General features: G+C 42.3%; 1 protein-coding gene across 3 annotated transcripts in view; it reads left to right on the plus strand.

Annotated features, from left to right (window-relative positions):
• Positions 1–14326, plus strand: part of GPR149 (G protein-coupled receptor 149) — a 33533-nt gene extending 19207 nt beyond the window's left edge. Inside the window, exons 4-5 of one of the 3 annotated variants that reach the window (XR_008749330.1) lie at positions 7799–12665; positions 14089–14326. Coding sequence is in view for 1 of the 3 variants with exons in the window: in XM_005228885.3 (XP_005228942.3) it covers positions 7799–8371 (573 nt within the window). In the remaining 2 variants the exon portion in view is untranslated. Of the gene's footprint in view, positions 1–7798 lie in introns of all 3 variants that reach the window. The other 2 variants (XR_008749331.1, XM_005228885.3) reach the window with 2 other exon arrangements.
• Positions 14327–14329: the final 3 nt, after the last annotated feature.

Below are 14329 nucleotides of genomic sequence, written 5' to 3' on the forward strand. Positions count from 1 at the left end.
GGCTTCTGTAAGTGTCCAGCTCTGCAAATTGCTGATCCGCTCCTGCAGACACTAAAGGGATGCAGAGGGAATGCTGCACACCCTTGGGAGGCACTTACCAGCATGCAGAATGAGGCTCTGCTTTGGCAATTGATGCTATTTTTCTCTGAGTGTACTTGCAGCTTAATACCCCTTTGTTAATATTTCACGTAAGTATAACTTTTATAGCAAACCGAATAGAAAAGGGTGTTTTTCTTTGATCTTTGTTGGTCTGCAAGGAGAAATTCAACAGCAGATTCTGTAAAAGTTATCTACCCCTTTCCTTCCCTTCCCCCTTAAAAAAACTATTTTCTTATTTTCTGTGAAGGGAAGGCTGCGGAGTTTTTAGGCTGCATAAATGGCCTTAGTAGGATTGCTTGGAAACTCTAAGTCAGGTAGCTCTTCGTGGGCCCTTTCTCACTGCGTGAGCATTTCCAAATTGAAGCCTTTCTTTGCCAGCACCTGTTACCCAGCGCTGTGGGGCTTGGTTATGTCCTCTGCAGAGGCTGATCCTCCCCTGTGCAACAGTATCCTCCCGGGCTAATCCAGCTCAAACTCTGCCCAGGCAGCCGGAACAGGGCAGGGGGCCTGGTCTTAGACTGCAATGACTGCGTGGAAGGTTTGCCTCACAGCAACAACTGCTTTCTGTCTGCTGTGAAAACTAGAAGGTGGATAATGTAATTTAATAATGAAAGCATTTGTTTTATCAATTATGCAATGATTTCTCTGTTCAGAATGCATCACCACTCCTTAAGGAGCAAGTACATTTGTGATTTATTTCATTGTAATTTTTTGTCTTTGCTTATTAAAAATGGATGTGCTGGTACATGTAGTTCTCCGGTGAAAGCCCTGTCCCAGATTCTAACAGAATAGCCTCCAGCCATCTCGGGCAGGAGCTGCACAGGGGGCATGCCCTGTGGTGGGACGTGATGGAAGTAAACACTCTCCGCAAAAAGTAGAACTAGGCAAGGGAACGGCCAGCTCCCATTGGCAGGAGCTGGTGGCAGACATCATGGCGTTGGAGATCCTGCATCGTTCCCAAGTGGTGAGATGTGTGTGGATAGATATTAAGCAGCTTTGAAAATTACCAACTTGCTGTTCCTGTGATGCAGACCTGCAGAAAAGAGTCCTCCAGAGGGCTAGCTCAAACTTTGTGCTAGACTGCAGCTTTTATGAGAACTGGCAGATATTTTGTGGTATTCAGTTAAAGCTGTCCTCAGCATAAAGACAGCGATTTTGGCTTACAGAATGTTTTAATTGGGTAATGCCATGATTTTTCTAATTGAAACATTTGAGCATTTCCAAATTGAAACTTTTCAATCTTAACAGAAATTAAGAAATTAATTGTAAAAAGGGTAAGTATTTTATACATATGTGTGTGTACAATGAATAAATAAATAAATACTTGTATGTATCTGTGCATGTGTGCATGCAGAGAAAAGTGTCTATAAGTGGATATAAGAACCAGAACAGACTTCATTTTAAATGTGCTGTGTTCAAGCAGATGAGTGTCTGATCCTTCCTTCACCTCTCCTAGCTGAGAGTGAGCAATGTCTCAGAAAGACGAGTCTTCACAGGATTGGAGTCATTGATGTCAAGGCTTCCTTGTCCTGTGTAGTTGCCATGGATGCCAAATGGGTATGGGATGCGTGAGGGTTAGAAAGAATGCATTTCAGCTGTGGGGTGTCTTTGTGATAGTACTACAAATCCTGGTATAACTAATTCTGATAAAGCAAAACAATACTGGAGTTGTAGAAAAAAATCCACATTCTGTTCAGGAATAATGATAATTATATATGTATATCTAATATGCTGCAAAACTGCTGAGACACAAAAGCTGCAAAATGGCACTTTGGTTGAAAAGACAGGGGTTTATGTTATTTCACAAAGCTGTTTAGCTTTATGCTGGTGCCTGATTCCTGCATGCACTCTCAAGATAGAATCAAAATATTGTCTTTCTAAAGATGTTCCAAGAAATAAGTGGCTGTAAGTTTTCTGTACCTTCTTAAAAAGGTCTGTGTAGAAGTGCTTTAAAAGGAGAATGCATAACATAAATTGTGTGGGAGGAGTTAATATGTGTATTTCTTTTAGAAACTAGGTTTTCTTTTACATGCAAGAATACAAAGCATGTGGGCGAAAGGTCATGGAAAGAGCCCGATGTAGCAATATCCTTTCAAAAAGCATTTTGGGTCCAGGCTGTGGAGAGTGAGATGGCAGATGTTCAGAAACAGCAAGTGGATTTCTTTCTGTTTTCACTGAAGTAAAAATGAATTGTAACCTTTATACAGCTGTGGATGCTCTTGTTCGTGCTAAAATAATGCAGAGATGGAACCCGGATGGATGAGCTGAAGGCCACTGTTAAGTGTTACTCAGATTACTTCCTCTTCCTGCTGCTTTAGAATTAAATTGCATTGTAAGGCTTAAAATCAGAAAGCTGAACTGCAGGTAACAAAGGGAGTGGAAGATAAAATACTCACAGGATGCACTGGTATAGTCTGGTTTACTAGTAGATTCCTATTTATTGCCATGGATGTGTCATAAGAAGCAAAATAGATATTTAATAGTGATATCAAGGACAAGATAAGGGTCACATGCTATTCTCATTAATAGTAATTTGGCTGTACATAAAGCCAGAAATGCATTCTTCCCTCCTTTATGCTAACAGTGTTTTTATTCATAGCATTTTTCTGTTGGGCTGCTTGACTGTCGAGCGAAGCTTGCAAAGCAAGCACAAGGGAGGGAGCCTGCCTGTGGTGTGTGCCCTGTGCGCTGCCAAGGAGCTGAGGGGCTGGATCCAGTTCTCAGCCGCTAGCCCCTTGCTGGCTCCGGTACAGAGTCCTTACAGGTACGCTGGCTGCAGGACGGTCACCGTGGGTGGCCGGAGTGGGTCCCCTCCAGTGTGGAGCACAGAAGTCTTCCTAGATTTGTGGCACTTTTGGGCCAGCCAAGGCGGTGCTCGTTCCCCTCAGCAAATAGCGGTGAAGTTTCAGTTCAATGGCTCACTCCTCTCCTCGGGCTTTACTCCTGCCTTCCCCTGTGGTGTAATTCCAGGGTCTGATTTTATTTTTCACAAACTCTGCTTAGTAAGTTCTGTAGTGTCATGTAAATGCCGCTTACTTTTTTTCAGTAATCATTTAGATTTTTTTAAAGTTTGAACATTTTGCGTTGCTGATGAATGGGTTTATTTCACACATACGTGTCAAAGCTTGCTCTTAATAGTCTCGTTTCCTTGCAAATCGATCGCTGCACTGAGGGAATGTAAGCTGTGATTTGAAAGCTGCTCCCTGCAAGGGCAGCAGTCACTAGGCAGGCTGTCACAGTCACAGGTGCATGGCATGATGATGCACAGTTTGCAAAGAGACAAATGGATTCTCTACTTTGCAGAAACAGGTGAAGGTGTCTGTAATTGAACAATATTTCTACTGGAGGTGTTCTAGTGGAAAATGACATCGCTACTGGCTTTCCTATTCAGTGACTGGGGAGTTGCATAGAAGATTTGGTATATCCTTTTCACTTCTAAATGCGAATAATGGTTTCTAAACAGAAAATAGACTTTCGGAAAGAGCCACTACATTCATAGTCACTGGAAATTTTGTCATTCTCCAGAACTGGAGTATTCATTCCAGTGAGTGAGGACTACTCATTCTTCTTCCTGGTGCCTCAGACATAGCATATCCTCCATCTCCTCGATGTTCAGTCTGACAAATCTCCAGTGTTTTATTAAGTAGAACGTAACCTTGTGCTGAAGTAATCAGTTCTTCTTTTTTTTCATACTCTTTAGACATCTTTCTTTATAATTTTGTGCTGGTTTAGACTGTTCTTCAGACTTTGAGCTTGATTAACAGCCAGAAATGCAGACACTCTTAAATGACCCTACTAAAAAGGATATTCAGTGTTGATTGCAGAAACTAGGCTGGGGGCTGGAAACAGAGCTGTAGGGCTTGTATCTGACAAAAAGACCATTCTAAACGTGTGTTCCAAAACTGTTAGGTATCCAGATTGCATTGCAATATACGGGATGCTAAGCTTGTGCTTCTGTCTGTGCTGCTTTAGAACAGTACGCTTTGCCCACTTGATCTTATGCAGAGCTGGATTTGTTGCTCTGTGTCCTAGTGGCCTTGGTAAGCAACTGAGATGGAAGACAAGTGGACAAGAGCTTCCTCAGGCTGAGAAAACAGTTATTCTCACATCTTTCCTTTCTTGGAGGAGTGATCCTAATTACTACAGAAAATACAAGTGCCCACACCTAACTGCGCTTTCAAAAAACCCTCCCTCATTACTACTTTGACACAAAGGCTGCTGGTGCTTCCCCTTAGGAGAGCTACACTTGAGGGAGCCCATGTGCCAACCATGGCTCTGTACTCTGCACAGGAACTGGCAGCGAGCTGCTGTCATCTAACATTCACCGATCTAGGACCTTTGTCAGCTTGACGACACAGCACAGTAGCTGCCTCTGTAACTGCATGTTGGAAGAACACTTGAGGACCATTTTTCTCTGGCAAATCTATTAAGGAGACTAATACAACTTTGATTTTCTTCCAGCAGGGCAAGGCGGCTCCTAGGGTTTTCAGGCAAATTCCTTTGTCAGAGGACCACATTAAGTTACAGTCTGGCAAGATTTTTCTATGCAATGAAAACTAATTTCCTTTTCATGCTCTTTAGTGAAGGTGAGATAATGTGGCACTCGATTTACCTGTGTGTTTGTAAATATGTGCCTAATTCGATAGAAGTATCATCACAACAGCTTCCTTTAATAATCACAAAATAATTGCCCTTCCCAGCTCCCTGTGAACAATTTCACCTTTCCAACCAATACCCTAAAACTCTCTGGTTTTACTCACTTTCTCAGTTTTACTATAGAAAGGAAACATTAAACAGAACTGATAGAAGTGGAAAGGGTCCTTTTGGTGCTAAAATAATGCTAGCACTTCTCCATAATGCCTATTATCAGACCTGGTCTTTCTGTCACTCCTCTTCTTCCCCTCTTTCTATTCACAGTTTGCACAAAATGAATCAGTACCCAGGAGGACAGTGCTGGAGCTTCTGCTTCTGAGGGTGAGCTCAGGGCATTCCCCCTGTAACTTGCCCAGGAAAGACCCCTTTCCAAAACCCAGGATTTCTTTGATTTGTCTGTTCTTGCAGGTGGATTAATCACAACACTTACAAATAAAAAAGCATATCCTTCTCTCTTAGACAGCTGTCTCCCTCTCTCATCTTAGCCCTCACTTACACAGACAGCAAGAAATGTGAGCGCTATCCAAATCCCTTAAATGCCTCAGGCTTAAACATCCTGATAAATCAACTGTCGTTTTTTCACCTCATGCATTGATTGCTGTAAAACTGTTTTGTATTCACAAATCATTCAGAAAATTACATGCTGCTAAGAAGGATCTTCTGTGCATGGGTCTGTAGTGTAGAGGAAGGATGAGGAGGATGAGGTTTGGGCTGGTGATGTGCCCTGCCAGGCAGCAGCAGCAGGTAGGGAGGCACGTTCGCTGGGGACAGAGCTGCAGCACAATACAGTAAGGTTGCAGTTGACCTGTGAATATTGTGTCCTGGAGGTATTTGAAGCAGAGTTAAAAGATCATCACTGGGTCCTGAAAGCAGCATAGCAACAGCAACACAGAAGACTGTACAGGGTGATTCACCTTGCTACCTGGCAGCTTTTCAGTACCCTCAGTGAACACTTCTCCCAAATGTGTCTGTGGGGGTACAGAGCTGGCTTCTGCAGCTTCCCCTGTTTTCAGTAGTCTTCTCTGTTCTGTATTTCCTTCTAAACCAGTGCAGCCCTTCCTTATGAACTGCCCTCTCCCAAAGTCAGCACTTCACTGCCTGCCAAGGAGCGTGCTTTTGGCAGAGATGCAGTTCATTTTAATAGTATTTTTCTAGTGAGTAAGAGCAAGGTTTCAAATAGTAATCCCTGCCCTTCTCAGTAAAAAGTCAAAGCCCAGCTGTAGCAAACAGATGAGGACAGAGCAATGGATTAGCCCTCAGTGAGATTCTCCAGAACCTGAGTCTGGTGTTTCTTTGCTGTGTGTGTCTACTTCTGCCACCAATGAGTCACTGAGCATGAGTCACTGAATGGACAACTTCCACAGTTAAAAATGACAGTCTTTGGAGCATGAGAGGAGGAGTCAGGGTCTGCCTTGCAGCATTATGGAAGGGAACATGTGTAAAAATCTACCACTTAGTCAGCTACCACAGTCCAATATGAGCAAGCCATGTCCTTTGTTCTCCGCACAGGCGCTCACAGTGATTTCTTTGTGTAATGCTTTTATTTATTTACAGCCTCTGAAACAATATTTTCATTGCAACTGATAAAAACACTTGGTTTGAGCATGACCTTTAGTACTGCAGAGCCATAACTGAATTTTCTTTCTCTGTTTTCAAGTGTGTCAAAAATTCTCTACTGATAAATTCAGCTTTGTTCTAGAAGAGATGTCCTATATTGACTTCTAGTACCCTTGTGAAATGTGTTTGGCAGTGAGGTTCTGGATCTTCCCTCTGGCCCTCAGGGTGGTGGCACTGTAAATCCTTGTTATAGATGTCCAACTGATACCGTTGCATGAACATTATTTCCACTACAAAATTAAACGCACAAAAAAGTTCCTTGAATAATGTGCTGATTTGGGCTGGGGTAGAGTTTAATTTTCTTCGTAGTAGCTGGTATGGGGCCATGTTTTGGATTTGTGCTGAAAACGGTGTTGATAATACAGGGATGGCATCATCAAGCAGTGCTTACACAGAGGCCAGGGCTTTTCTGCTCCTCACCCCACCCACAGCGAGCAGGCTGGGGGCGCGTGAGGAGTTGTAGGGGGACCCAGCCAGTACAGCTGACCCCAGCTGACCCAAGAGATATTCCATGCCATATGACATCGTGCTCAGCATGTAAAGCTGGGGGGAGAAGAAGGATGGGGGGACATTCAGAGGGATGGTGTTTGTCTTCCCAAGTAACTGTTACATGTGATGGAGCCCGGCTTTCCTGGAGGTGGCTGGACACCTGCCTGCCCATGGGAAGTGGTGAATGAATTCCTTGTTTTGCTTTGCTTGCGCGAGTGGTTTTTGCTTTAGCTATTGAACTGCCTTTATCTCAGCCCACCGGTTTTCTCCCTTTCACCCTCCCGATTCTCCCCCCACCCCACAGTGGGGAGTGAGCGAGCAGCTGCCTGGGGCTGCGTTGCCGGTCGGGGTTACACCATGACAACTAATACCTGACAAGTTGTTTTGGAAAATTCAGCTTGGTCGCTAAGCTGTCTGACTTTAGGCACTTAATGTAATTGAGACTAATTAAAAGAGGGTGCCCAAGGGATACAGATGTTGTCAGCATAAGGTCCTGGTTTTGAACAGTCCTCTGGTGTCATTTCTTTTCTTTTGGTCACTGCATGAGAAGCTCTAGGAGATCAGTGTCTTGATCTGATTTAAGCAGGGTGAAAGCACTTTCAGAGGTGCCTGTGAGTACTAGCTGGAGAGGTGCCTGCTAGTGCTGGCTGTGCTGTTGTGGAATGGTTGCAATGAAACGTTAAGTGTAGACTATTCTAATGAAGTGTGTGTGTGTGTCCATAAGCTGTAGTTCAGTCACAATCACTGGGACTTCATTTTTTATACTAAAGTGTGTAATTAGAAAACACCTTTCTACTCCTTAAAGTAATATCAGGTTTCTAAAATAATGCAAGGAAGAGTCAGTAAAATAAGTCAACAAACTAAGCATAATTGGCTTATTTATGGTGGATTCTAACTTCAAAAATTAGCATTAGATAATGGTCATTCTTTCTCTTTGCAGCGATCAGGTGGGGCCTTAACTATCCCTCTGTGTGCATTTCAAGGAACTGTATCTCTTCAGGCACCCACGGGAAAAACGCTCTCTTTATCTACATATGAGGTAAGCACCAAAGGGCAAAAAATAGCACCTGCATCAAAGAAAATCGAAGTATATCGATCTAAAAGTGTGGGTCACGAGCCAAACCCAGAGGACTCTCCTAATACGCTTGCTGACACAAGCGTTAAAATTCATTTAGAGGTACTTGAAATTTGTGACAATGAAGAGGCCCTGGATACTGTGTCAATCATCAGTAATATCAGCCAGTCCTCCACACAGGTAAGGTCTCCATCCTTACGTTACTCACGGAAGGAAAACAGGTTTGTCTCCTGTGATTTAGGGGAAACTGCCTCCTACTCTCTCTTCATACCATCAAGCAATCCTGACAGTGATATTAACATATCAATTCCAGACACTGTCGAAGCTCATCGGCAGAATAGTAAAAAGCAGCATATGGAAAGAGGTGGTTATCAGGAAGAAATACAAATTTTGAATAAAGCATACAGAAAACGGGAAGAAGATGGCAACAGCAATTAAAAGGCATTCAATCGAGACTTGTAAGCTGATCTGACAGGCGTTGCTTCTCTTGACTCAAGTTACCCTAGCAAGTACAACATCAACTGTTTTGTCCTAATGTATAAATTAATTTTATTCGGGTACAATGTTAAATTGATTAAAACTGCATAGTGAATTTCAAGTTATTTATTTATCTGTTTATTTGAGGAACATGTGTGTCTAAAATGAATCCTAAAAAATGTCTGAAAAAACAGCTTTGGTTGCTTGTTGGCACTGGGTGATCTGCAGGAAATGAGGGAGCAGCTCCACAGCGTGAAGTTATAATAGTTCTGGCTGGCTTGCAATTATGCTCTTGCTGATGTGTCAGACTTGAAACATTTCTCAGACAAAATGTAGCCCAAACCTAAGACTAGCTCATTTAGTTGATGAAGCAGAGGATTAGAGATATGTAAATGGTTTAATTTTCTACTGCTCTAGACATGTTTCATATGTAATACCTCTGTAAGTGGCCACCGTAGATCTTTTAAGTATGGGCTGAAACATAAGCATGCACATTTTGTAAATACCACGTTGTGAAACTTATGAGTGTTCTCATGGCTGACATTTCTCTGATCATACATGACAGATGTTGGTTAATTTTATGCCAGTTACTTTGAAGAGTCCCCTTCTTTTGCCTCTGTGATCTCTTACCAAGTTAAGAAGTTTCCCAATCTTACAGAATATTTCCAACTTGATCTAGATAAAGGCAGCATTTGAAATGTTTGAAGAGCTAGAATGTCAAAATTAATTTGAATAATTCTTCATGTCTGAGTCGTCCCTAAGCAAGGAATAGTTTTACAGTGTCATTTTCTTCCTCAAGACCCATGTGAAGCCAAAATAAAACCAGTGAATACTCTGTAATTTGTGTCAAATTCAGACAAGTCAAGGTGGAAACAGTGAATGGAGTCCTCAAGTCTTACATTAAATACGCTGCATTTTCTTGAAATGCTAATGCATTTTAACTGAGAGCTCTTTTTCTGAGGGTGTGTCATTCATTTCAGTTAAACAGAAGTAAATACACTCTCAGGACTTTCAGCAGTTTGATTAAAAATTACACTGCTTCTTTAAGGAATAGGTTTCATTTCAAGTGGTAAGTGTGCTGACATAATCATGTAGGGGTCTGCAGTCACCCTGTTTTCCACTCAGTGGGGACGATGCAAGGGAATATAAGCACAACCGTATTCAGGATTCCTTAATGGGATATGAATGGACAGAGCAAAAGAGCCAAATACTGTGTCTGTTTGGACTCAGCATTTGAAACAGAGGCATAAAAACAAGCAGGCGACTTGTCTTCTCACTTCAACATAAATCAGGCCTGCCATCACAATCAGTGGGGCTGCACTGGAGTGACAGTGATGTAGCACTGAAGAAAATCAGGGTCAAAGACTGCAGGTTGCTGTGATAGAGAGGGATTGCTCTACAAGTTCTGCTTTCCGTATGCTGCCTTTCCAAGGTGAAAACAAGGGCTCTCGTTAAGATTGCCTCAAGGCTTTTAGTTCCACTAGGATGCCATGTTATATTTAGCAAGAAACTACAGTAGAAGTTTCTACCAGAAAGAATCTACAGTAGAAGGAAGAACAAGTGGTGAGTCTATTGAATAAAATTGTATCCATACATGTAGAGCAGAGAAACATTCTGCTGTCTCTGAGTATGTTGCTTTTCCGTGTTCTGTAGAAGGAACGCAGAAAGTATCTTTATAGCAACAAACGTGCTCGATCCAGATAAAGGTAGCAAAGTTGTGATGGAGAATGCATCCATTGCAACTTCGGTTTGGTCAGGTGTTCTGTGTTCTCTGGAGGTGATTTGGACTATGTTAATGAGATTACAGGCTGGTGTGTTAAATCTCTGATGAATGTATTTACAAAGGGTTCAAATTTGGAGGCATTAAAATTCTGCATAGCTATGACCTAGAGCTTGACCTTATTGTAGAGTGTTGTCTTGCTGCTGTAATGAAACATAGATTTTATTTGATGAATCTGTAAATTTGATAATGTACAAATGTCTGATTTTTTTTTTTTTTTCTCTAAATGGTGCATATCATTAAACAATTTAAAGTGTCTGTAAACCCAAGTTGTAATTACTGAGTAGATACCAGCTTCTTGCACAATGCACTGGAAAACTTGCTGTTTGAGAAAATTTGCTCCTGGTTTGTTTATTCACGTAAGTGCTAAGGTGTCTTCATTTATCCTTTGGACTTACTTTTTATAACAATTATTTTGTAAGTGTTTTTAAGGAAAAAAAAATCTTCCTCCTCTGTTGTTTTTCCCTTGTCTGACCTTTTAACGTATTTCAGTGACAGCTTGCCATTTGAGGGCAAAGTGTCTGTCAATGACCGTTTGAAGGTGACTTGAAAGAGGCCTCATCTCTGTTCAGACACCACAGCAACTGACTGAAAAAAGTCCCTTGGAAAATGTGACGTGAAACAGTGCCCACGTTTCCCCTCCTCTTAGGGTGTGGGTTGTTGAATAATGCAAAGGATAGAAAACAAGAAGCAAGGAAATACTTTTTGAGATAATCTTTGGTAAGCAGTATATCCAGTGCATCAGAGTTTCTTTTCAGTGGCACTCATGTATGCTGAGAATAACATTATGTTAACAGAGGTACAAGAAAAATAAATCTGTAATATGCAAGGCCAGCCCCCAGAATCCCAAGTGCCTCAAAGGATTGTGCTTCTTGAAGAAAAAGATATAGCCAGGTACTGGAATGCAGATTTGCTATATTAATCTTGATAGAAAATATATTTTACAGCATCATACTATTTCAAAAGACAATAATTTCATAGAAAGTAATAAATGTTACCTATATGTTTTTTTTACCTTTATAGATTTGGGGCTAGTGCATAGTTTCTGGAACATGATTTCACTTCCTGGTATGTATCACTGTAGTGATTTCCAAGATGAGTGTTTGAACATTATGTTCCTCTCTTTTAATGAATTTGGCAGATTTAGGTGTCTCAGAGCATAGTAAATTCTGCTTTTCTGGACTCCAGCAACAGCTCCTATAAGAATTACAATATCTGTATCTGCTCCTGTACATTGTACACTGTATATTTTATAAAACAAACTGAATTTTAAAGCCTTTCTGTCCTTGCACGCACAATCTTCACTGCTGGAGGCAGTCCTGTTGGCTGCAGTACTGCTGGTGTGCAGTAGCAAGATACTCTCCCTGGACAGAGAGCTGTTACGTGGGATCCTCTTCTGTTGTGTCTCCCCCTTCTCAGTATCTACCTAACGTGTTTCCTCATTAGGAATGTGATTTTGAGGAGTCTCACTTCAAAGTACTGAAAGGAGAACACTATCTTCTGTCCTCTGAGGGCATGCTGCTGTGTAGACACCCTTATGTACAGATGCATTACTTCACCTCACGATGGTGAAAATGATGAGAACTGAATGTGAACAACGGTTAAAAGGAGTTGAAAAGGCCCAGTAATATGCAAACCACTGAGACCATTTCAAGAAATGTATCTTTTCATATGTATTAGAAAATAATCTTTACATGAATTGATGCACATTTACTATCTTTCCAACATCTAAATCTACAAACTTACTAAAAATTCTGGATTTGTAATGTTTTCTTTAGAATGTGTGGGGTTTTTTGCAGTGCTGGTTAAACAGGAGACAAAAAGGCACGGCTGAAATGCAGTAGCTACATGCATGCATATGGAAATTTCCTCTCACACTGAAATCCTATTTATTTCCAATGTGTGCACTGCTTAGGTGCCCAGATACACTATCATGGAGGGATCCAGGATCAAACAGAGTACATCTGTTCAAGTCACCTGAGTGATTCAAGGTAACCCGAGAACATGTTCTTCAATGATTTTAAGGAGATAAAACAGACAAAACCAGCTTTCTGACAGCTTCCTTAGGCATGCAGAGCCTAACATGACCCACGACTAAGCTGGCATCTGAGAGTGCGGCCACATGCACTGCTGACAGGACATACTATCAGCCCTGGCTGCTGGTGTGTCGTACATGGGTGGTCACCAGGAGCCATTTCCTTCCTGGCCTCACAGGTTTCAGATTAGCATCAGACACATCTCCTGTCCTGGTATATCTAAATAACACAACTAAAGATAATAACTACCTGAATTTATATTCACCTACAGGCTAAAGAAGGCCCAGAAGGCAAGCCCATTTGTGTCTGGGCAATGTTGTGCCATGGACAGGAAAGCTCATACCTGAGCAGCGGGATGCGTTTTCCCACCACCAGGTATCCTGCCCCCTCCACGCTTTCGGAAGGACGTGGGCCATCCTCCCTCGTTTGGCCTGTATAGGTATGCCAGTGACGTATTTCAACAGGGGGTCTTTTAACATTTCTTAGATTTCTGAGAACTTACTTTGTGCTGATTTTCTTTGGCTCTTTTTTACTCCACAATCGGTTGTCACTGTGAGACTTTCGAAGAATGCCGTGAAATTTGTGTTGGTCCGTGTAGTGACGAACGCGGGGAAGTCGTGGAGTGTGCTTCCCTGGGCTGTGTTAAGCCCCAGATGCAGAGTGAGAAGAGGAGGAGTATATTTCCTCCTAGATTTCTCATTTCTTCCCCATGCTCCTTCCTGTAATCTGCCTTTCAGATGATCTTCCTCAGTATCTTCTAGCTCTTGTACTCGCCCCTGGCCCCTCCTTTTCCCTCTTGTCTCCAGGTAACCTCACCCTGAGTGCAGCTACTCCTGGTGCTGATGGTTCACAGATCTTGCTCTCTACCCCTTACTTGTCTCTATTAAAGTGAAAATCTGAGCTTTTCTTGAGATTTCCTTGTACCTGAAACTGGGTATAGCTAAAAAAAGACCCACATGATGTTTCTTGCACTAGCCCTCCTGTGCAGGGCCGTGGCATGGTGCCGTGCCGTTTTGTAGATGTACAGATGCGCGCTGGGGAATTGGTAGATCTGTACAGGTCACCGGGGGTCTCATCCCCAGCGCAGTGCCATTTCATCCTTGGAGGAACAGTCCCTCTTCAGCCATCTGCCACCTACTGCCATGGTCCCTGAGAAGGGTTCCGGTGGCTGCCTTGTCACCTCCGTCACCGGAGGTGTCTTTGAGTAAAAGGCTACAGATGTATGCTGCGACAAAGCATTGTGACTTTGGTTTCGTGTTTTAAGGCCATAGAGATAAGCATTTAAGCATGGAAAAGAATAAACCTAGCAGCCAGTCAGCCGGCTACTTGGGTGCTTAAAGCATTTTGTGAGGGGAAAGGAAAAAAAAAACCAAACAGATCTTTAACTCAATCACTTAGTTCTTCTTTCTTTTCATAGCCAACTGCTGGGAGTTGCTGGACTATCTGTAGGTAAACTGTAGGCAGAGGGAAAAAAAAAAAAAAAGAGAGAAAATGGTTTCCTTTGAAAGGGAGTCCTTTACCTGGACCAAGTTTGCAAATCAGTGTGTAACATTGTATTGCAGAGATGTGAATGCTAGTAATTTTTAAACAAATGTAAATTATACCAACAAAGGAGAAATGGTGAAACAACACGTAAAAAGATGAGATTGAAGAAGCATTTATAGCTTCACAGCGGTACTCAAGGAAACAAAAAGAACATTAATTAACTGTTGAAAGAGTAATAAAGCTGAGTAATTTCATCTGATTTAAAAAGTTTAATTTAAGCCTGGAGAACGTGGACAAGGTATGCCACATAAAGCAGCAATCAGCCGGCAGACCCAGAACTGGTAGCTACTGAAATACGTCTGTTTTATTTTAAAAAGAAACAACAGGAATACCGACCCGGTACAGAGAAAGGGTGGCAACGCCACATGTAATGATGGGGACCGACACGGAACGCGTCCTTAAAATCCTCTCGGAGGCCTCAGAAAGGGACCTCAAAGCTTCAGGGTCTGTACGTTGACACGAGAGGAGGCCGGCGTGCAAGGTGAGCTGCAGGGGCATATTGCTGTGAATATATTTAATCGCGACTGCGCATCGCCCCCGGGTGCGCTGCGCTGCCGT

The sequence above is a fragment of the Falco peregrinus genome, chromosome 12 (genome assembly GCF_023634155.1).
Source record: "Falco peregrinus isolate bFalPer1 chromosome 12, bFalPer1.pri, whole genome shotgun sequence".
NCBI lineage: Eukaryota > Metazoa > Chordata > Aves > Falconiformes > Falconidae > Falco > Falco peregrinus.